Raw genomic sequence first — 22,583 nt, forward strand, 5'->3', positions numbered from 1 at the left:
CCCTAAAGGAGCCTTCCACATCCATCAAAGTTTTACCTGCATATCCACCAATATCATTTATTGTATCCGTTGCTCCCGATGCAGTCTCCTCTACACTGAAGAGACTGGATGCCTCCTAGCAGAGTGCTTTAGGAAACATCTCTAGGACACCCGCACCAATCAACCACACTGCCCTGTGGCCCAACGTTTCAACTCCCCCTCCCACTCTGCTGAGGTCATGGAGGTCCTGGGACTCCTTCACCGCCGCTCCTTCACCACCCAGCGCCTGGAGGAAGAACGCCTCATCTTCCGCCTCGGAACACTTCAACCCCAGGGCATCGATGTGGACTTCAACAATTTCCTTATTTCCCTTCCCCCACTTCACTCCAGTTCCAAGCTTCCAGCTCAGCACTGTCCCCATGACTTGTCCTACCTAACTATCTTTCTTTCCACCTATCCACTCCACCCTCCTCTCTGACCTATCACCTTCATCCCCACCCCCATTCACCCATTGTACTCTATGCTACTTTCTCCCCACCCCCGCCCTCCTTTCATTTATCTCCCCACCCTTCAGGCACTCTGCCTGTATGCCTGATGAAGGGCTTTTGCCCAAAATGTTGATTTTCCTGCTCCTCGGATGCTGCCTGACCTGCTGTGCTTTTCCAGCACCACTCTAATCTAGACTTTGGTTTCCATCATCTGCAGTCCTCGTTTTTACCAAATAACCTGCTTCCCCACTGTAGAGATTCTATGATTCTACGCCTGTGAGGCTTTAAAATCCCATTCCTCAAGAAGCAGTGAATGAAGTGCGTTTTAGTATATTGAAGTCAGAGATAGATAGATTCTTGATTACCATTGTGACTCAGTGGTTAGCACTGTTGCTTCACAGTACCAGGGATCTGGGTTTGATTCCACTCTCAGATGATTGTCTGTGTGGGGTTTGTACATTCACCTCTTGTCTGCATGGGTTTCCTCCCACAGTCCAAAGATGTGCAGATTAGGTGGGATAGTCATGGGAAATGCAGGGTTAGGGGATAGGAAGGACATGGGTGGGCTGAATGGCCTGTTTCACCACTATAGGGATTCTATGAACCAGACACGTGTAAGATTATTGGGGATATGCAGGTATGTTGGGCTGAATCAGATCAGCCATAACATTATTGAATGGTGGAGCAGGCTTGAAGGGTCCAGTAGCCTAATCTTTCTCTTTGTTTGCATGCTTTTTTTGAATATTATTTAAAGTACTGAGGGATTTAGGAGTCCTTCTGCAAGAATCATGAAAAGCTAACATCCAAGTTCAGCAGGTATTTGTAAAGGCAAATGGAATTTTGGTCTTTATTTCAAAGGGAATGAAGTATAAAAATGCCCTGGTTTTGCTAAATCTATATAGGGCATTCTTCGGGCCATACACAGAATACAGAGGGCAGTTTTGGCCCCTATATCTGAAGGAAGATCTATTGGCACTGGATGTAGAGAGGTTGTTTCCACTAAGTGGGAGAATCTAGGATCTGAGCAGATAATCTCAAAATAAGCAGTCACTCCCAGTTAAGACAGAGATGAGGATGAGATTCATCTCTCAGAAGCTGGTGAATCTGTGGAATTCATTGTCAAGAATGAACCTTGAGGTATAACTGTATCTGAGACAGTGAGATTTTTAATCATTCAGGGAAACAGGCTGTACGTGGAAATGAAATTGAGAAGTATCAGATCAGCCATGATGTCATTGAATAATGGAGCAGGATGGGCTGAAGGGTCGACTTCTGATACTATGTCCTATATTGATCCAGATTGTTGCTGCTACTCGTTGATTGGAAATAGCTTTGGATGTCATTAACAGTTCAGTAAGTAAGTAGTCCTTTATGAAAACTGCATAGACTAGATGGTAAGTATCCTCTCTATCTGATGTTTCCATTTTGCATGCTGGCATGTGTTCCTTTGACATTATACCTGCAGAATATACCCTACAAATGTCAGAGTAGGTGGCAGGTAGGGCAGGTTCATACCAGAAAGATACCCGCACATTCAAGCCACCTTATCAATCGGGTTCTGGATGGGAAGGTCGATGGGTGACATTCCTAACCTGCCCCATGATCTCAAAATGTAAATATTTGAGATGGTGATCCCAATAGTCTGACAAGAATGCAGGATTGTTCCACACTTTGAAAGCAAAACTCAGCAAACTACACTCACATTTTCCTAAGTTACGTGGAGGTGGATATTAAATCATTGCTTACAAATCTTGCTGTGATATGGAGTTCACCACAATGTCTAAGAAGGCTTCTACAGTGATCTTCATTGATCCCATCAGAAACCTGACCTGCATTGATGTTCATATAGTTAGTGGGTGGCACGGTGGCACTGTGGTTAGCACTGCTGCCTCACAGCGCCAGAAACCCGGGTTCAATTCCTGCCTCAGGTGATTGACTGTGTGGAGTTTGCACATTCTCCCCGTGTCTGCGTGGGTTTCCACCAGGTGCTCTGGTTTCCTCCCACAGTCCAAAAATGTGCAGGTTATGTGAATTGGCCATGCTAAATTGCCCTTATGGTTGGGTGTAGGGGAATGAGTCTGGGTGGGTTGCGCTTTGGAGGGTCGGTGTGGTCTTGTTGGGCCGAAGGGCCTGTTTCCACACTGTAAGTAATCTAATCTTAGTTGCCATCAGGATCTTTCTTGCCTTAAAGCTACTGCCTTACAGCTATAGAGATTTACAGCATAGAAACAGATCCTTCAACTCGAGTCTGTGCTGATCCAAAATAAGCACCTAACTATTGCAATCCCATTTTTCATCACAAGGACACATCTGATTACTTCTTCAATGAGAGTTTTAGCCTCTACCACTCTTATAGGCAGTGCTTTCCAAAACTCTCTGGGTGAAAAAATGTTTCCCCACAGCCCCTCTGAACCTTATCTTAAATTTATGCACCTGGTCACTTATCCCTTCACTAAGAGGAACGTTTACTTGAAAATAATTATATCCACCTCAATAGTCAAGTATGATTAATACAATTTATGATACCTGTCACAAAAGGGTAAATTAAATTTAGACAAGTCATTGGGCAGTAGCACTGGTTTTATTTTGATACTTTACAATGTGATACAATTCACTACGTTTTTGTTCTGCGATGGTTTCAACTGATTCTCTTGCTGATTCGTTTGTAGGTAATGTCGCCAATAGTCATGGTCTGAAATGAGAGAATAAAACTGAATTAGTTTCATTTAATCAAGGGAAACTGTATAACTCTGAGACTGATTACAGCTTTGCTTGGTTGATTGCATCTTCCTCAATGAGTCGCAGTTTCATGGTGTGCCTCCACTTTAAACTAACAATTCATTTCAAAAGGAAGAAAAAAAATAAGTTCTATAGCACCTTTTTGATGACCTCAGGACATCTTGAAGTGTGTTACAGCCAATGAAATACATTTTTGAAATGTAACCGTTGGTATAATGTTTGAAAGCCAGAAGCCAATTATATCTTGACACCAAGAACAGCTATGTAAGAAGCCTACTCATTGACTACAGTTCAACCTTCAACACTATTATCCCCTCGAGACTGATTACTAAACTTAGAGATCCCAGCCTAAGCCCCACTGTCTGCAACTGGATCCTCAGTTTCCTGACCCACAGGACAGTGAAGATTGGGGACGGTATTTCATCCTCACTAATACTCAACACTTGGAGACCCCCAGCGGTGCATACTCAGCCCCCTACTGTATTCATTGTATACCCATGACTGCCTCGCCAAATACCAGATGAATGCCATTTACAAGTTTGTTGATGACACCACCATAGTAGGCCGAATCTCAGATGTAACAGACTATAGGTGAGAGGTGGAAGATGTGGATAAATGGAGCACTGAAAACAACCTAGCTCTCAATGCCGGCAAAACCAAGGAACTCATGATTGACCTCTGTCAGGATGTTACTCATGCCCCCTTACACATTAACAGCACACAGGTGGAACGAGTGGAGAGTTTCAATCTCCTGGGAGTGGTTATCCACAACAAGCTGTCTTGGACTCTTCATGTGGAAGTACTGGTTACAAAGGCCCAACAACATCTCTTCTTCCTCAGGCAACTGAGGAAATTTGACATGATGGCAAATATCCTTGCCAACATTTATAGGTGCACCATCAAGAGCATTCTGCCTGGATGTATCACTATCTGGTATGGCAACCATACTATTCAAGATCAGAAACGGTTACAGAGAGTGGTGAACTCATCCCAGACAACCACAAAGGCCAACCTCCCATCTATAGAATCCATCTACCAGGCCCGCTGTCAAGAAAAGGCCGCCAGCATTCTCAAAGATCCATCCCACCCTGGCACTGCTTTTCAACAACCTCTACCATAGGGAAGAAGGTACAGAAGCCTGAACACATGCACCAGCCGGTTTTGTAACAGTTTCTACCCTACAGTTAGAATGCTGAATGGACTCACAAACTCTTAATATTCACCTGTACCTGTGTGTTTGTTTTTGTCGCTGTTTACCTATTATTTACCTATCGATGCTACTTAACTCTGTGATCTGCCTGTATTACGCGCAAGACAAAGCTTTTCACTCTGTCTCAGTACACGTGACAATAAATTCAATTCAATTCAATTCAACATAGTAAGTTCACTTAACCTGCAAAATATTAATGGATAGCTAGTCTGTCTTTGCAATGTTGATTGAGGGGTAGATATTGGGAGGATGATGAAGGAGCAAATTACTGCAGATGCTGGAATCTGTACTGAAAATAAAAAAATGTTTGAAATTACATTGAGGTTATCATAGCAATTACGGAAACATGGCTCAGGGATGGGCAGGACTGGCAGCTTAATGTTCCAGGATACAAATGCTCCAGGAAGGATAGAAAGGGAGGCAAGAGAGGAGGGTGAGTGGTATTTTTGATAAGGGATAGCATTACAGCTGTGCTGAGGGAGGATATTCCTGGAAATACATCCAGGGAGGTTATTTGGGTGGAACTGAGAAATAAGAAAGGGATGATCACCTTATTGGGATTGTATTATAGACCCCCCAATAGTCAGAGGGAATTGAGAAACAAACTTGTAAGGAAATCTCAGCTATCTATAAGAATGATAGGGTAGTTATGGTAAAGGATTTTAACTTTCCAAACGTTGACTGGGACTGCCATAGTGTTAAAGGTTTAGATGGAGAGGAATTTCTTAAGTGTGTACAAGACAATTTTCTGATTCAGTATGTGGATGTACCTACTAGAGAAGGTGCAAAACCTGACCTACTCTTGGGAAATAAGGCAGGGCAGGTGACTGAGTTGTTAGTGGGGGAGCATTTTGGGCCCAGTGACCATAATTCTATTTGTTTTAAAATAGATATGGAAAAGGATAGACCAGATCTAAAAGTTAAATTCTAAATTGGAGAAAGGCCAATTTTGACGGTATTAGGCAAGAATTTTCAATAGCTGATTGGAGCAGATGTTTGCAGGTAAAGGGACGGCTGGAAAATAGGAAGCCTTCAGAAATGAGATAACAAAAATCCAGAGAAAGTATATTCCTGTCAGGGTGAAAGGGAAGGCTGGTAGGTTTGGGAATACTGGATGACTAAAGAAATTGAGGGTTTGGATAAGAAAAAGAAGGAAGCATATGTCAGGTATAGACAGGATAGGTCGAGTGAATCCTTAGAAGAGTATAAAGAAAGTAGGAGTATACTTAAGAGGGAAATCAAGAGGGCAAAACGGGGACATGAGATAGCATTGGCAAATAGAATTAAGGAAAATCCAAAGGGTTTTTACAAATATATTACGGGCAAAAGGGTAACTAGGGAGAGAACAGGACACCTCAAAGATCAGCAAGGCGGCCTTTGTGTGGAGCCACAGAAAATGGTGGGAGATATTAAATGAATATTTTGCATCAGTATTTACTGTGGAAAAGGATATGGAAGATATAGACTGAAGGGAAACAGATGGTAATATCTTGTAAAATGTCCATATTACAGAGGAGGAAGTGCTGGATGTCTTGAAACGCATGAAGGTGGATAAATCCCCAGGACCTGATCAGGTGTACCCGAGAACTCTGTGGGAAGCTAGAGAAGTGATTGCTGGGCCTCTTGCTGAGATATTTGTATCATCGATAGTCACAGGTGAGGTGCCGGAAGACTGGAGGTTGGCAAACGTGGTGCCCCTGTTTAAGAAGGGCGGTAAAGACAAGCCAGGGAACTATAGATCGGTGAGCCTGACCTCAGTGGTGGGCAAGTTATTAGAGGGAATCCTGAGGGAAACGATGTACATGTATTTGGAAAGGCAAGGACTGATTAGGGATAGTCAACATGGCTTTGTGCATGGGAAATCATGTCTCACAAACTTGATTGAGTTTTTTGATGAAATAACATAGAAAATTGATGAGGGCAGAGAAGTAGATGTGATCTATATGGCCTTCAGTAAGGCATTCAACAAGGTTCCCCATGGGAGACTGATTAGCAAGGTTAGATCTCATGGAATACAGGAAGCACTAGCCATTTGGATACAGAACTGGCTCAAAGGTAGAAGACAGAGGGCGGTGATGGAGGGTCATTTTTCAGACAGGAGGGTCAGTGTTGGGCCCTCTACTTTTTGTCATTTACATAAATTATTTGGATGTGAGCATAAGAGGTACAGTTAGTAAGTTTGCAGATGACACCAAAACTGGAGGTGTAGTGGACAGCAAAGGGTGATACTTCAGATTATAACAGGATCGGGACCAGATGGGCCAATGGGCTAAGAAGTGGCAGATGGAGTTTAATTCAGAGAAATGCGAGGTGCTGCATTTTGGGAAAGCAAATCTTAGCAGGACTCATACACTTAGTGGTAAGGTCCTAGGGAGTGTTGCTGAACAAAGAGACCTTGGAGTGCAGGTTCATAGATCCTTGAAAGTGGAATCAAAGGTAGATAGTATAGTGAAGAATGTGTTTGGTATGCTTTCCTTTGTGTCCAGAGTATTGAGTACAGGAGTTGGGAGGTCATGTTACGGTTGTACAGGACATTCATTAGGCCACTGTTGGAATATTGCTTGCAATTCTGGTCTCCTTCCTATTGGAAAGATGTTGTGAAACTTGAAAGGGTTCAGAAAAGATTTACAAGGATGTTGCCAGGGCTGGAGGATCTGAGCTACAGGGAGGGGCTGAATAGGCTGGGGCTGTTTTCCCTGGACCGTCAGAGGTTGAGGGGTGACCTTATTGACGTTTACAAAATTATGAGGGACATGGATAGGATAAATAGTCTTTTCCCTGGGTTGGGGAGTCCAGAACTAGAGGGCATAGGTTTATGGTGAGAGGGGAAAGTTATAAAAGAGACCTAAGGAGCAACTTTTTCACACAGAGGGTGGTACATGTATGAAATGAGCTGCCAGAGGATGTGGTGGACGCTGGTACAATTGCAACATTTAAGAGGCATTTGAATGGGTATATGAATAGGAAGGGTTTGGAGGGATATGGGCCGGCTGCTGGCAGGTGGGACTAGATTGGGTTGGCATATCTAGCCGGGTTGGACCAAAAGGTCTGTTTCCATGCTTTACATCTCAATAACTCTATGAGTCTTCATTAGAACTGGTGTGAAGTGTGGATGGGACAGCATTTTATGTAATGGAGCTGGGTGAGGTATGGTGTGGAGTGCTGGGGGACAAAGGGTGTTGGTAAAACAGATGAAGTGATTGTAACGTGAGAAAGGCAGAACAATGGTGTGTCAAACCGCCAGGCTAGAAAGAACAGAACGTGGGGGTGGAGGAGGTTCAGGGCAGAGAGGACAAAGTGACAGAGAATGCAACAAGTAAAGCTAAAGTAAAGGGAAGGAATAGGAGTGGGTTCACAATCTGAAGATGTTGAATTCAATATTAAATTTACTGAGTCTGAAGATGAGAGCCTATTCTGTCTGTTCCTCTGGGTTCCAGATGGATGATAATCACCACAAAGCATTGTTCAAGGAAAACGATTGTTTCCTCAGTCAATATCACCAAAGCCTGATTCAGTCGTGTGATAAAAGGTGTCTGGTTTATATAATTAATTAATTAAAATTGTTTAAAAGTTTGGATGATAAATATTGGAAAATGGAAATGGTTACTTTTGTGAAGTGTTTAAAAAATAAGTTGGTCAGACAGTTCTTCTGATCATGTGACTTTATCCAATACATATCAGAGAACAAGGAGCTGCCTGGAATATTAATGCAAAATATACTGCCACCTGCAAGTCCCCTCCAAGTCACTCTCCAAAATCCTGGAATTCCTTCCTGAAGGGCATTGTGGGTCAATCTACAGTATGCGGGCTGCAACAGTACAGCAAGGCAGCTCACCATCACATTCTCAAGGCGACTAGTTACAGGCAATAAATTCTGTCTGGCCAGCAATGCCCACATCCCATGAGTATATAATATAAAATTGTCTTTGTTGTGCTAGTTTATGACAGGGATTATAAGCATTAGGGCCCATTAAGCTGATTCATGACAATCATTCATTGATTTTAACCAAAGAAACCCAGAGATTGAAAATTTAAGGCCTTTCAGAGTGGACCTGACTGGCATCGCATATAGTTTCTTTCCTAGATAGGAGTATTGAATAGTTAAGGGAAAACACGGTGACCTCAGCAGAAAAGTTTACTTTGTGCAACTTCCAAACCAGAAGTAATTGGTTAGAAATGTGCAGGCTATTAGAGGCTGAGAAAGTCTAAGGTCTCAGTTTTGCAAACATTCATGGAAGAATATTTCACAGTTCACGGGAAAGATTGGAGGAGAATCATAACTTACACATTTGATATAATCACATATTTGATTTAAAGGTGTAATTCTCTGGATTTGAATCTCTGTCAAATGTTGGTAGTGGGGAATAGGATAAAACTTTGTTTTGCTGAGTGATTGAAGATTTTCTGCATGTGTACTTTGTTAAGACAGCATGATTTGCTATTTTTGGTTTTCACTTTTTGTGTCATAACCTTTTGTTTAGTTTTAAAGAACATCTGTAGCATTTTATGACTATGAGCAAGATATTGAGTAAAACCTTTTAAAAATCTATTGAGATTTACCCAGATTTCATTCTGGGTTTGAGCTTGGCCAATGGCTGGCATCATAATACTGACCATTTATTAAATTGATGTGTATGAGATTATAGTGCAGAAATAATTGAATACTTATGAATGCCTCAAGAACCATTCACAATGCGGCTTGATTTCCATTCTTTTTTTCTATGATCTTTTACATTAAGTACATAAAGACCATGAGAAATAGTAACAGGAGTAGGCCATTCAGCCCCTTGAGTGTTTTTACCCATTCAATAGGATTATGGCTGATCTGATATTTCTCATTTTACTTTCCTGCTCTTTCCCTGTAACCCTTGATTCTCCAAGCGATGGGAATCTCTCCATTTCAACCTTAGTATACATGAGCACACTGACCCCACACTTCTCAATGGCAAGACCCACAATATCTGAGAAAAAAAAAATTCTTCCTCATCTTAGTGTCATGGCATTTTACAGTACAGAGGAAGGCACTCAATCCATCATGGCTGTACCAGCTCACAAAAGAGTTTTCCAGCCAGCCCCATTCTCTAGCCTTATTTCCATAGCCCTCTAAAGTCATCACTTTCAAATACAGCTGTCCTTTAAAACCTCCTATGAAACCAGGCTTCACCACTCTCCCAGGTACTTCATTCCAAATCCAAACTAATCTGAGGAAAGAAAGTTTCTCCTTATCCCACTCCTAGCTCTCTTGCTGGAAATCTTGAAATTGTGACCTCTAGATACTGATGTAACTATTAGTGGAAACAGAATATCCTTCTTTACCCTGTTAAAATTGTTCAGAATTCAGATTTTTCCCTCACCTCCAATCTCCATTTCAGACTAAAAGCAAGGATTCCAACACTGATCCTACTTTCAAATTTCCAATCTGAGAAATGCCTATCTTCTGTTTCATAATATCTAAAACTCCTAAATCATGCTGCCAAAGACCCATCAGTCCCAAACATTTCTAATTTGCCAACTAACCTGCCCTGTGGTATCTCAGCCTTAAATTGGTACTTTATTCTGATATCCTCTGGTCTGAGTTTTGTTTTTTTTTCTATTATTCTCTAGGATTGTGTATCATTCCATTGACTTTTCACAACTTCTGGTCATCACAGAAGCATATCCCTTGATAGTGAGTGACAGTAATCTCAAACAAATTGGTCTTCTTATCCAGTACTCCTGCTCTCCGCAGTTAGGTGTAAGAGACAAGGAAAGCAAGGATTGTTGGGCAAGAGGCAACATTCAAGACATGGCCATATTTCCCCCTAGATGAACACACAAAACAAAGGGCAGTGCAGGTCAGGAACAGGCCTTTTGACCTACCAAGGCAACACCAACACATGGTGCCTTTCTAAACTAAATACCTTTCACCTCTACACTATATCCTTCAATTCCCTCTTATTCGTATATCTGTCAAGATGTCACTTAAATGCTGCTATTGAATTTGAAGTTGAAATCCTGTAGCCTTGTCAACTTATTTAGATCAACATCACACAGTCAGTGAGAGGTGATCAGTGCTTTCAAGATGCTCATGGCTGGTTCAGCTAAACGATTCCAAATTGAGAACTATAAGGAGCATCAAAATAGAACTAATGGCAACTTACATTTGTTAGTTGGTCTCCAATGATCTCTGTAACTGAAGTAATACTTTGTATCTTGGCGACAAGTTTATTGTTCCCATCACGATTAACTATGGCCTAGGTAATTAAGAAATGAGACATTAAAAATGAGGTTTCAAAATGCATCTAATTTAGGTTTTGCCTGACACCAATATAACTTAATATTATAGTCACGGTTCCTCAATAACCCAAGTTTCCAGTCAGTATCCATCCAGATATTTGGATTTTCTCTCCTTCAGCCATTGTGAGGTTAACTTTCTAACCAAAGTTGACACAATATTGCTCCAAGCTTCACGAAGTTTAGCCGAAAGACAGATTTATAACAAGCCTTAATTATCCTCAGTTTTTGTCAGCCCCATGCCTGTCAGATCTGGGTTTCCAGTTGTGAGGAATCATGAAGGTGCTGATTTGAATATGTGACAGGGCAGAGAGCTGCCAACACTGAAGCAAAATACCGCAAGTGCTGGAGATCCGAAAAGAAAATCAGAGGTTGCTGCAGAGACTCTGCAAGTCTGGCAGCATCTGTGCAGGGAGAAACAGAGTTAACGTTTGGAGTCCACTGTCACTGTTCTTCAGAGATGAGGAGACATCTGGAAATACCACGTGTTTCATGCTGTTAAAAAGAGGGAGGAGAAGCAAGTGGAATAAAAGGACCAGTCAGGATACATTAACTGGCATTGCACATCCAAGGTGTCATGGAGAAAATGACAAAAGGTTCAGAAAAGATTTGCAAGGATGTTGCCAGGGTTGGAGTGTTTGAGCTATAGGGAGAGGCTAGTGCTGTTTTCTCTGGAGTGTCGGAGGCTGAAGGGTGACCTCTTGAAGTTTATAAAATCATGAGGGGCATGGATAGGGTAAATAGACATGGTCTTTTCCCTGGGTTGGAGGAGTCTAAAACTAGAGCTCATGGGTTTAAGGTGAGAGGAGAAAGATTTAAAAGGGATCTGAAGGGCAACATTTTCACACAGAGGGTGGTATGTGCATAGAATGAGCTGCCAGAGGAATCGGTGGAGACTGGTACAATTACAACATTTAAAAGGCATCTGGATGGGTATATGAATAGGAAGGGTTTGGAGGGATATGGACCAAATGTTGGCATATGGGACTAGATTAGGTTAGGATATCTGGTCAGCATGTTTGAGTTGGACTGAAGGTTCTGTTTCCATCTCTATGACTCCATGATTCTGAGTTTTTAAAAAATTATTCATTAAATATAGGTATCGCTGGCCAGGACAGTATTTATTCCCATCATTAGTTCCCCCTGAGAAGGCTTGTCTTGTTTTCTCGAAATGCTGCAGTCCACATGTTGTAGGTAAACCCACAATAGCATTAGGGAGAGAATTCCAGGGTTTGGACCCAGTAACACTGAAAAAGACAACAATATATTTCCAGATCTGGATGGTGAGTGGTCTGGAGGGGAACTTGCAGGTAGCACTGTTTCCATGTATCTGCTGCTCTTGTGAGTTTGGAAGGTATTTTTTCTAAGGACCTGCGGTGAAGGGCAGTGCACCTTGTAGAGGGTACACAATGCTGCTGCTGTGCACCAGTGGCAGAGGAATTCAATGCTTGTGGATGTGGTACCAACAAGACAGGCTGCTTTATCCTCGATGTGTCAAACTTCTTGAGTGTTGTCGGAGCTACACCCAAATTTTACAGGTGACCTTTGAGGGACCTTATTATCAGAACTGCAGCTGGGAGTGTCAGGATTTCAGAGCCTGAAGCAGTTAAATGTTTGCTTTTAAGCTTGATAAAAGTTTTAAACCTTAGTCTGTACGTTTTTGTCAATCTATGATAGTGAGTAAGGTTAGGTTTTTTTTAAAATGTTTTACTGACACCCGTCTCTTAATTAAATTTTTTAAACATAAAACGTAAGTATTATGTTATTCTGGAGCAGTGTTTTTAGAGCAGTAAGATTGTGCTATTTTCTGGTTCTATCGATTGTTAAGGCACAAAGATGGCCTTCAGTAGAGTGATGTGCTCTTCCTGATGGATGTGGGAAATTAGGGAGTGTTTCCATGTTACTGATGACTGTGTTTGCAGGAAGTGTGTTTGGTTGTAGATCCTAGCGGATTACATGGATTGGTTGGCAGTTAGAGGCAGTGAGGACTTTACATTAGCTAGGGGTTGTGATGGCTGGCAGTTTCAAAGAGGGAGTTAAACTGTAAATGCAGTCAGATAGATGGGTTACCTCCAGGAAAGCTAGGAGGGGTAGTCAGGTAGTACAGGAGTTTCCTTTGACTATCCCCATATCAAGCAAGTATGCTGTTTTCATCAGGGAGTGATGAACTCTCATGGGAATGTAGCCAAATTTCTGGCACCTAGACTGGCTTTACTGTAATGAGGGTTATGTCAGTTTCCTAACAATCAATTGTGACAGGGGACTCTCTATTCAGAGGCACAGACAGATATTTCTATGGCCGGCAGAGAGAAATCAGAATGCGTGTGTTGCCTCCCTGGTGCCAGGATCAAGGATATTTCAGAGAGATTGCAGAATACTCTTAAAGGGGAGAGGGATCAGCAGGAGGTCATTGTACACAGTGGACCTAACGACATAGGAAAATAAAAGGAAGGCCAAGGACACAATATAGGAAATTAGGCAGGAGGTTAAAAAGTAGGTCCTCGAGGATAGTAATATCTGGATTACTCCCAGTGCTACGAGTTAGTGAGAGTAGGAATAGGAGGATAAAGCAGATGAATGCATGACTGTGGGCTGGAGAAGGGGCCAGGGATTAACATTTTGGATTTTGGAATCTCTTTTGAAGTGACACTAAGAAGGACGACGTGCACCTGAGTTGGAAAGGGGCCAATATCCTGGTGGGGAGATTTGCTTGTGCTCCTCAGGAGGCTTTAAATCAGTGAAGGTGGGGGGTGGGGGTAGGGATACTTAAAGAGTTAGGAGAAAAAGAGTGAAGTCTGAGACTGATAAAATTGAGAAGAGGAGCAAGTCAAGTAGTTGAGGCAGGCAGCAGCGGCACAAATAAATAGGTAAGACTGGTAAATTAAACAGCATTTATTTCAATTTAAGGGGCCTGACAGGTAAGTCAGATGAATTGAGGGCATGGTTGGGAACATGGGACTGGGGTGTCATAGCAATAACAGAAGTGTGGCTCTGGGAAGGGCAGGACAGCAGTTTAATGTTCCAGGACATAGATGTTATAGGATGGATAGAAAGGGGGGGCAAGAGAGGTTGGGAGGGTGGGGGGATGGCATTTTTGATAAGGGATAACTTCTGGAGTATAGTCCTGGGAGTACATCCTTTGAAGTAATTTGAGTGGAACTGAGAAATAAGAAAGGGATGATCACCTTACTGGGATTGTACTATAGGCTTTCTAACAGTCAGCGGGAAATTGAGAAGCAAATTTATAAGGAGATCTCAGTTATCTATAAGAATAATAAGGTAGTTATGGTAGGGGATTTTAATTTTCCAAATATAGACTGGGACTGCTACAGTGTTAAGGACTTGGATGGAAAGGAATTTGTTAAGTGTGCACAAGACAATTTTCTGATTTAGTATGTGGATGTACCTACTGGAGAAGGTGCAAAACTTGATCTACTCTTGGGAAATAAGGCAGGGCAGGTGACTGAGGTGTCAGTGGGGGAGTACTTTGGGGCCAGAAACCATAATTCTATTTGTTTTAAAATAGATATGGAAAAGGATACACCTGATTTAAAAATGAAATTTTTAAATTGGAGTAATGCCAATTTTGACAGTATGAGGCAAGAACTTTCAAAAGTTGATTGGAAGAAGTTATTCACAGGTAAAGGGATGGCTGGAAAGCAGGAGGGCTTCAAAAATGAGATAACGAGAGTCCAGAGGCAATATGTTCCTGTTGGTACGAGGGTAAGACTGGTAGGTGGAGGGAATGCTGGATCACTAGAGAAATTGAGGCTCTGGTCAAGATAAAGAAAGAGGCATATGGTGGGGATAGCCAGAAGGGACAATTGAATCCCTTGAGGCTTTTCAGGGCAGTAGGAGTATGCCTAAGAAGGAAGTCAAGAGGCAAAGAGGGGACCGAAGATAATTTTGGCAAATACAGCTAAGGGAATCCAAAGCTTTTCAATAAACACATTAAGGGCAGAAGTGTATCTAGGGAGAGACTAGGGTCCTTTAAAGATCAACAAGGCTGTCCTATATTTAGAACCACAGGAAATGGATGACATGCTGAACAAGTATTTTGTGTCAGTTTTTATCGTGAGAAGTATATGGATGGTAGAGAACTTTTTGGAGAAATAAATTGTGATGTCTTAAAAAGGGTCCATATTACAGAGGAGGAGGCACTGGATGCCTTAAAATGCATAAAGGTGGATAAATCCTCAGGCCTGATCAGGTGTATCCTAGAACGTTGAGGGAAGCTAGGGAAGTGAGTGCTAGACCCCTTGCTGAGATATTTGTATTATTGACAGTCACAGGTGAGGTACTAGGAGACTGGAGGATGGCTAATGTGATGCCATTAATTAAGAAAGGTGGTAAGGAAAAGCCCAGGAACTATAGACTGGTGAACCTTACGTCAGTAGTTATGTTGTTGGCGGAGATTTTGACAGGCAGGATTTCCGTGTATTTGAAAAGGCAAGGGCTGATTAGGAGTCGTCAGCCTAGCTTTACGTATGGGAAATCGTGTCTTACTAACTTGATTGAGTTTTTTGAAGAAGCGATATCAAAGATTGATGAAAGTTTTTGACATGGTTCTGCACGGTAGACTGGTTAGCAAAGTTAGATCTCATGGAATCCAGGGAGAACTATCCACTTGGACACAAAATTGGCATGAAGGTAGGGGACAGATAGTGGTGGAGGGTTGTTTTTTTGGACTGGAGGCCTAGTGTTGTGCCACAAGGATTTACAGAGTCTACTGCTTTTTGTCATTTATATAAATGATTTGGATGTGAATGCAGGAGGTATGGTTAGGAAGTTTGCAGATGATGCCAAAATTTAATATTGACATATATGAGGTGTTGCATTTTGGTAAGGCAAATCAGGGCAGGACTTATACATTTAATGGGGAATGGTGTTGAACAAAGAGATATTGGAGTGTGGTTCATTGTTTCTTGAAGGTGAACAGGATAGAGAAGAAGGCATTCGGTATGCTTGCCTTTATTGTACAGTTCATTGAGTACAGAAGTTGGGATGTCATTTTGAGGCTGTACAGGACATTAGTTAGGTCGCTATTGGAATACTGTGTTCAATTCTGGTCTTCCTTCTATATGAAAGATGTTAAACTTAAAAGGGTGCAGAAAAGATTTACAAAGATGTTGCCAGAGTTCAGAGGGTTTGAGCTACAGGGAGAGGCTGAACAGGCTGGGACTATTTTCCCTGGAGTGTCAGAGGCGAATGGTGACCTTATAGAGGTTTATAAAATCACGTGGTGGATGGATAGGGTGAATAGCCAAGGTCTTTTCCCCGGGGTAGGGGAGTCCAAAACTAGAGGGCACAGGTTTAAGGTGAGAGGGGAAAGATTTAAAAGGGAGTTAAGGGGCAACTTTTTTATGTAGAGGGTGATTGATCTATTGATTAATTAATTGTCACGTCTACTCTAGTACAGGGAAAAGCTTTGTTTACAAGCAGTGCTGCAACTCATGGACATATAGCTCAGATGTTGTAATAAACTTGGAAGAGCGTCGAATGGTTCCGAGAGATGTTGGAGTTAGATCTGCCACGGGAAGCTCGCTAGAAGTTGCATGGTGTCGGTGGAATGAGCTGCCAAAGGAGGTGGTGGAGTTGATAAAAGGCACCTGGATGGTATATGAATAGGTAGGGTTTAGAAATGGGCCAGGTGCTGGCAAATGGGACAAGATTAAGTTTGGATATCTGGTCGGCATGAATGAGTTGAACTGAAAGGTCTGTTTCTGTGTTGTACAATTCTATGACCTAAATGAGCAGCATTCCATCACAGTTCCGAGTTGTGCCTTGTAGATGATGGACAGGCTTTGGGGAGTCTGGAGGGGAGTTCGGTGCCACAGGAATCCTAACCTCTGACCTGCTCTTGTAGTCATTGTGTTTATGCGGCTCGTCCAGTTCAATTTCTTGTCAGTAGGAGCGCCCTGGCGGTTGATAGCTGGTTATGCAAAGGAAGGACACAAATCCAGAGGAGGTTAAAATGACAGGGTAAAGATGAGCTCTGACGTGAAAAGCTGACATTAAGGGAAGGGGGTGGTGTATTTAAAAAAAAGGAGTTCTGATCTTAGTAGTCTGAAGTTGTTGAACTCAATGAACTTTTGAACTAAATATATCATTACAACTCCTTTTGCTATAAATTCTGTGTTGTATTGTCATGTTCTATGACCACCTGATGAGGAGTTAGCACCTCAAAAGCTAATGCGTCTGAATAAACCAGTTGGACTATAGCTTGGTGATGTGTGTTTTTAACGTTGAACTCAATGAAGGTTGTGAAGTGCCTGAACAGAAAATGAGGTGCTGTTTGTTCAGTTTGCAGTGGGCTTCACTGTAACTGCAGAGACATGAGCCTGAGAGCAGGATGGAATTTTGAAATGGCAAGTGATCAGGAACTTGGGATCCTGCAGACAGACTGAGCACTCAATCTGCAGTTGGTTTCCCTGAGAGAGAGAATTGAGAGCAGCAACTGCGATAAATAACAAGTTACAAAGTACATAAACACTGACGTCTTGCTTATTTGACCAGCCTTATCACCCCAGTGAGGCACTCCCTCATTACACTTTGGATTTAATCTGTGATTTTCAGTTTGCAAATTCATATAAATGTCTGTTCGCTAATCACGCTGTTCCATATAGGAACTGGTATTAATGCTTTTCAATCATATAAACGTTACAGAAACCCATGCAGTTCACAGAAACATTGTCACAGGAGTCTTGCAGGTTAAAATGACAATTAGCAAAAGAACCAAAGGCAATATGAGGAAGTGTTATTGTTATCTGTCAAGTGATTAGGGCATGGAATGCATTTCAGATAGTATAGTCGAGCAAAGTGGAGCTTTCCAAAGGGGATTGGAAAAGTATTTGGAGGAGGAAAAAAAATTAGGGGGTTACAGTGAAAGAGAATGGTAGGAGGAGGGAGTTGGGTGGTGGAGCATCTCAATTGCTCTTTTCGAAAGTATGCAAGCTTGCTGAATGGCGGCATAGACTCCTGTTGTGCTGAAACCATTTTGTGATTCTTCATTGCAATTGGAATGTGCACAAAAGAAATTGAATGTGCAGTCAGAGCAGAAAGGTTGTAGCGTTATGTGAAAGAGTTTGAGAGTGAGACTAATTTGATAGGTCTTTCAAAATACCAGCACAGTGACATGGGCTGAGAAACCTCTTTCTATGCTGTATAAGTCTATGATTTTATTATTTCCGTTTGAGCCTATATAAACATATAAAATAAAGCCGCAGAATTGCACCTTCAAATATAGTTTACAGCCTGAAAAATGAGATGAGTGTGCACGCTTCATAGTCATTGGAAAAGGAGGGAAGGATTACCTTAACTTTGTCTCCTGTAGGAGATTCTATATCAGTCTCCTCCCCAATTGTAAATTCATTCACCAGCACTTTACTGCCTGTTGTGACGGTGATCTTAAAGTGGTCTCCAGTTTCGACAATTTCTGAAGTGCTCTTTTGATCCTTCCCTTTTTCGATCAAATCGTCTGAGAGTCCTAGAAATTGGACAAGACCAACAGGATTATTGACCAACAGGATTATTGATAGTATTGGAACCAAGGATTTCACAATAGGTGAGATGGAAGTGAACAGAAGATTAGAAAGGGCCTGAAAGATTGTCAAACCAAAGGCAGAATGGGTTCAAGATTGGATGATAGCCTGAGAGATCTTGGAAGCAAATGCAGTAAAGAAAGGCTACCTGCCTCTCCCTTTACCAGAGCGTTTCCTGGGATGTCGGGACTGATGTCGAGATAGGGACTGGATCAGATAGAACTATATTGACGCGAGTTTAGAAGAATGAAGCAGTGTTCGCAGAGAATTCAATAAAATTCTATAGGATAAGACAGGGCAGAGATGTAGGAAGAATGTTGATGACCTGGGAGTCCAAAACCAGGGGTCACAGTGCAAAGGTAAGAGGTAGGCCATGTAGGGCAGAGGTAAGGAGGAGATTTCTTCACCCAGAGACTGGTGAGCCTGTGGAGTTCTCTGCCAGAGGAAACTGTTAATGCTAAAACATAGAAGACATTCAAGAAAGATGATGATATAGTTTTTCACCCTAAAGTGATCAAAGGAAATGGAGAGAAATCAGGCCTTAAAAGTCCCCTTCCAGGGTTTGAACTCAGAAGACAAATTAATCATATTGAAAAATGAAAGAAGTCACACAGTTGAGCAATGTGATTTAAGAACTTCAGGGCCAGTGTGATGCCAGGAAGGTTGGCCAAGTATCCCAAAAACTGGTAGATGATATTTATTTGGTTGTTTGCACCAAGCGAGGTACTAGCCTTACCTAGAAAACAAATACTTGTAAAACTTTCAATACTGTGTCCAAAATAAGATGTGATTCTACAATTGGCCAACATTTGCTTGATATTCTGGAATGTGGAGAGAATTACACTGACAACTAATCAAGGAGTGTCAGTCAGGCTCACAATGTGTTGCACATGTTTTTATTCATTCATAGGATGAGGGTATTGTTAGCTACGCCAGTATTGATTGCTCATCCCAGACAGCAGTTAAGAATCAACCACATTGCAGTGGGTCTGGAGTCACATGTAGGCCAGACCAGGTAAGGATGGTAGATTCCTTTTCTAAAGGACATTAGTCAAAAATACTGGAAGCTACACATATTAATAGACAGGAACCTTTTTTTTGCAGACAGGGTGAACATGCCTGCTCTTAGACACACTGCACCTGTTTCAAATCAACAAAGTAGGTGACCGCCATTAGCTTGCCCATTTCACAGGTGAATTCCTGTACCAATAAAAGTCAAATTGTCTGGTTTTAAAATTTAACCTTGGACTGTTGATTGTCATTCGGCATTAATAACTGCATTCCCCTTGGCTATACCTCTGCCAATCAGAGTCCACTTGACAACCACTCATCATTCCCCTCTGATATAACATTAATGTCAGTTCTCATTTTAAATTTGTACTCTTGTGAAATTTCCTGAGGGGTACAAGATGAACAGCTTTGCTCACCAATATTTAAGATCTGTGCTGCCGAATGAGTGTAATTAACTTATTCAGGATTTCTGGAAACTGATTCTTTATTTTTGCTAGTTTGTTAATTAGATTTTAATGTAAGCTTTATAATGGGCATTATGGCAGTCATACCATTACAAGATATATCAGTCTCTAAAAGACTAATGTGTTTACTTACTCACGATATTTACAATCAATGAAGCACTTTCAAAGAGTAGTCATCTCTGAGCCATGCAGTTTCTGGTTTAAGTACCCCTCCAGATCTTGAGTACAAAGATGTTAGTTCGCATACCAGAATCATACTGAGGGAGTGCTGCACTGTCAGAGTGCTGCCCTTTGATAAGAATTTGAACCGAGGCCCTATCTAGTTGTTTGAAGGGATGTGAATGATCCCATGGCACAATTTGGAAACAATACACCACAAGGAGAAACATCCTTTCAATGCCTACTTTTTCAATCCCCTTTAACCTGTTGCATACATCCATTAGATCAACCCTTATTCTTCTGAACTCTCAAGAGTAGAGGTCTAAACTGCTCAACCCTCTCTTCATAAAACAATTTACTCTTTTCTGGAATTAATTTAGAGAGCCTCCTCTGAACTGTCTCCAATACAATTACATCCCTCTTCAAGTAAGATACAAAATTGTACACAGTGCTCCAGGTGTTATCTCACTAATGCCTCGTTGCAACAACACTTCCCTACTTTTATAATCTATTCTTTTAGCTGTAAATGTCAAAATTCTATTTGCCTTCCTTATTACCTGCTGTCCCTGCAAATTAGTTTTCCATGATTCATGTACAAGAACACCACCCTTCAAAGTATACTTAATGGTAAGGTCCTGGGGAGTGTTGCTGAGCATAGAGACCTTGGAACGCATGTTCATAGTTCATTGAAAATAGAGTTGCAGTAGATAGGACAGTGAAACCAACATTAGGTATGCTTTCCTTTATTGGTTAGTGCATTGAGTATAAAAGTTGGGAGATCAGGTTGCAGCTGTACAGGACATTAGTTAGGCCTTTGGAATATTGTGTGCAATTCTGGTCTCCCTCCTATCGGAAGGAGGGTTTGAGCTATAGGAAAAGGCTGATTAGGTTGGGGCTATTTTCCCTGGAGTATCGGACACTGAAGGATGACCTGATAGAAGTTTATGAAATCATGAGGGGCATGGATAGGATAAATAGACCAGGTCTTTTCCCTGGGCTGGGAGAGTCCAGAACTAGAGACTATAGGTTGAGGGTGAGAGGGGAAAAAATTAAAAGGGACCTAAGGGTCAACTTTTTCACACAGAGGGTGGGGTGTGTATTGAATGAGTTGCCAGAGGAAGTGGTGGAGGCTGGTACAATTATAATATTTAAAAGACATCCTGATGTGAATAGGAAGGGTTTGGAGGGAAATGTTGGCAAATGGGACTAGATTAATTGAAGATATCTGGTCAGCATGGTTGAGTTGGACAGAAGGTCTGTTTCCGTGCTGTACATCTCTATGACTCAATGACTCTGTCAGACGGTAAAGCTTCATGAGGTATCTGGTAGTTGTGCAAGTCACTATATAAAATGTTTTAGCAGTGTCATGCACTCACCTGAAGGAAGAGAGGATTAATGAAGGAATACCTCAGACTGTGCAGCATTCCTTCAGCAGTGCCTTTCTTTGGTGCTAGATATGTACCAGTAACTTTAACTCAGTGGTGACAGGGTTACAGAATGACCAAAGACTGTTACCTAAACTGAAAGCAACATTTTGGTTCCATTCAGTTTTAGTTGCAATTATGGTGGCCCATCAGGTCTGGTTGAGGGAGAGCCTTCATAATTCAGATTATTCTATCTAACGGTTTCCTCCTAGATTTAAATCGTGCATCTCAGATTAGACCTCCCAAAGTGCCACTTTAGTTTTTGCAGTCACCTTGCCTTATTTTGGAAGTTGACCAATCGGTTGACAAGCCTTGAAATTGCACTATTTACACAAGAGGAATAGAAGGTGGAGGTACAAATGTACAGGCTTGAGGGTTCTAAATACAATATCGAAATAAATAGGTGACTGTTGGTTGATATATTTAAAAGCATTGCATCAGTAGCTACAGTGACAGACTGATAGAATATGATGAAAGTAAACACTTCAGCTCAGTAGCTGAATTGCTTACTTAACAGTGCAAGAGGTGTAATTTTTCAGCTGGAGTGCTCCGTATGCTGATCTAAACATATACGAGATAGACAATGAATGAAGAATGGAAAGGCTGTATATTAAACTGTATACTGTGAGAAAATGCTTTTAACTCTATTTGTCAGAACTCTTTATGGTGGATAGAGTCATAGAGTCTTCGAGGGTTTGCAACATGGAAACAGGCTTTACATCCAAACTTGTCTGTAACTGACTGACCCACCGACATAAAGGTAATGTTTTTGAGATGCCTGATCTGGAGCTGCTGGGATCGATCTTGCGTCGGTCACTATTATGAGTGACACAGAATCATCTCCCTGCCCCACATCAGTCCTGATGTTTACTTTGCCATTGCCTACAAATTCAGAGAGAAGGCAAGTGGACTGACGATTCACACCATCACACAAGATCAGGAACTACCTCACTCTCCCCGTGTAGGAAACCAATTTTAATCAAAACATTTTGCGGTCAGTTGAAACAGTCAAACCTCAGTCTTTATGGTGTTACCAATTGAAGCTGATCATGTATCATTTGCTTTGAGGTCAGCTTGCCAACTGAACACACTTAGGTTGACCTTAGGTGCCATATAAATATCTTCAAATGTTATGTCGTGTTTTGAAACACATAAACACATTGAAAGTCTTTGCACTCACCAATAGCTTTCATAAACTCTGCAAACTTGTCCTGACTCTGCAGCTCATAACGTCCATTGAAGGCCATTGTGGGCAAGTTTTCTCTGTGTAACCCAACAGGATGAGAAAGCCTTTC

General features: G+C 41.7%; 1 protein-coding gene across 1 annotated transcript; it reads right to left on the reverse strand.

Annotated features, from left to right (window-relative positions):
- Positions 1 to 3,105: 3,105 nt before the first annotated feature.
- LOC132820922 (fatty acid-binding protein 1, liver-like) lies at positions 3,106 to 22,535 on the reverse strand. Its single transcript, XM_060833285.1, has 4 exons — positions 22,469 to 22,535; positions 18,003 to 18,175; positions 10,557 to 10,649; positions 3,106 to 3,159 (listed from the first exon to the last, which is right to left on the reverse strand). The coding sequence occupies exons 1-4, from the start codon at positions 22,533 to 22,535 to the stop codon at positions 3,106 to 3,108; spliced, it is 387 nt and encodes a 128-aa protein (XP_060689268.1).
- Positions 22,536 to 22,583: the final 48 nt, after the last annotated feature.

Source organism: Hemiscyllium ocellatum, chromosome 1 (assembly GCF_020745735.1).
Source record: "Hemiscyllium ocellatum isolate sHemOce1 chromosome 1, sHemOce1.pat.X.cur, whole genome shotgun sequence".
Lineage (NCBI taxonomy): Eukaryota > Metazoa > Chordata > Chondrichthyes > Orectolobiformes > Hemiscylliidae > Hemiscyllium > Hemiscyllium ocellatum.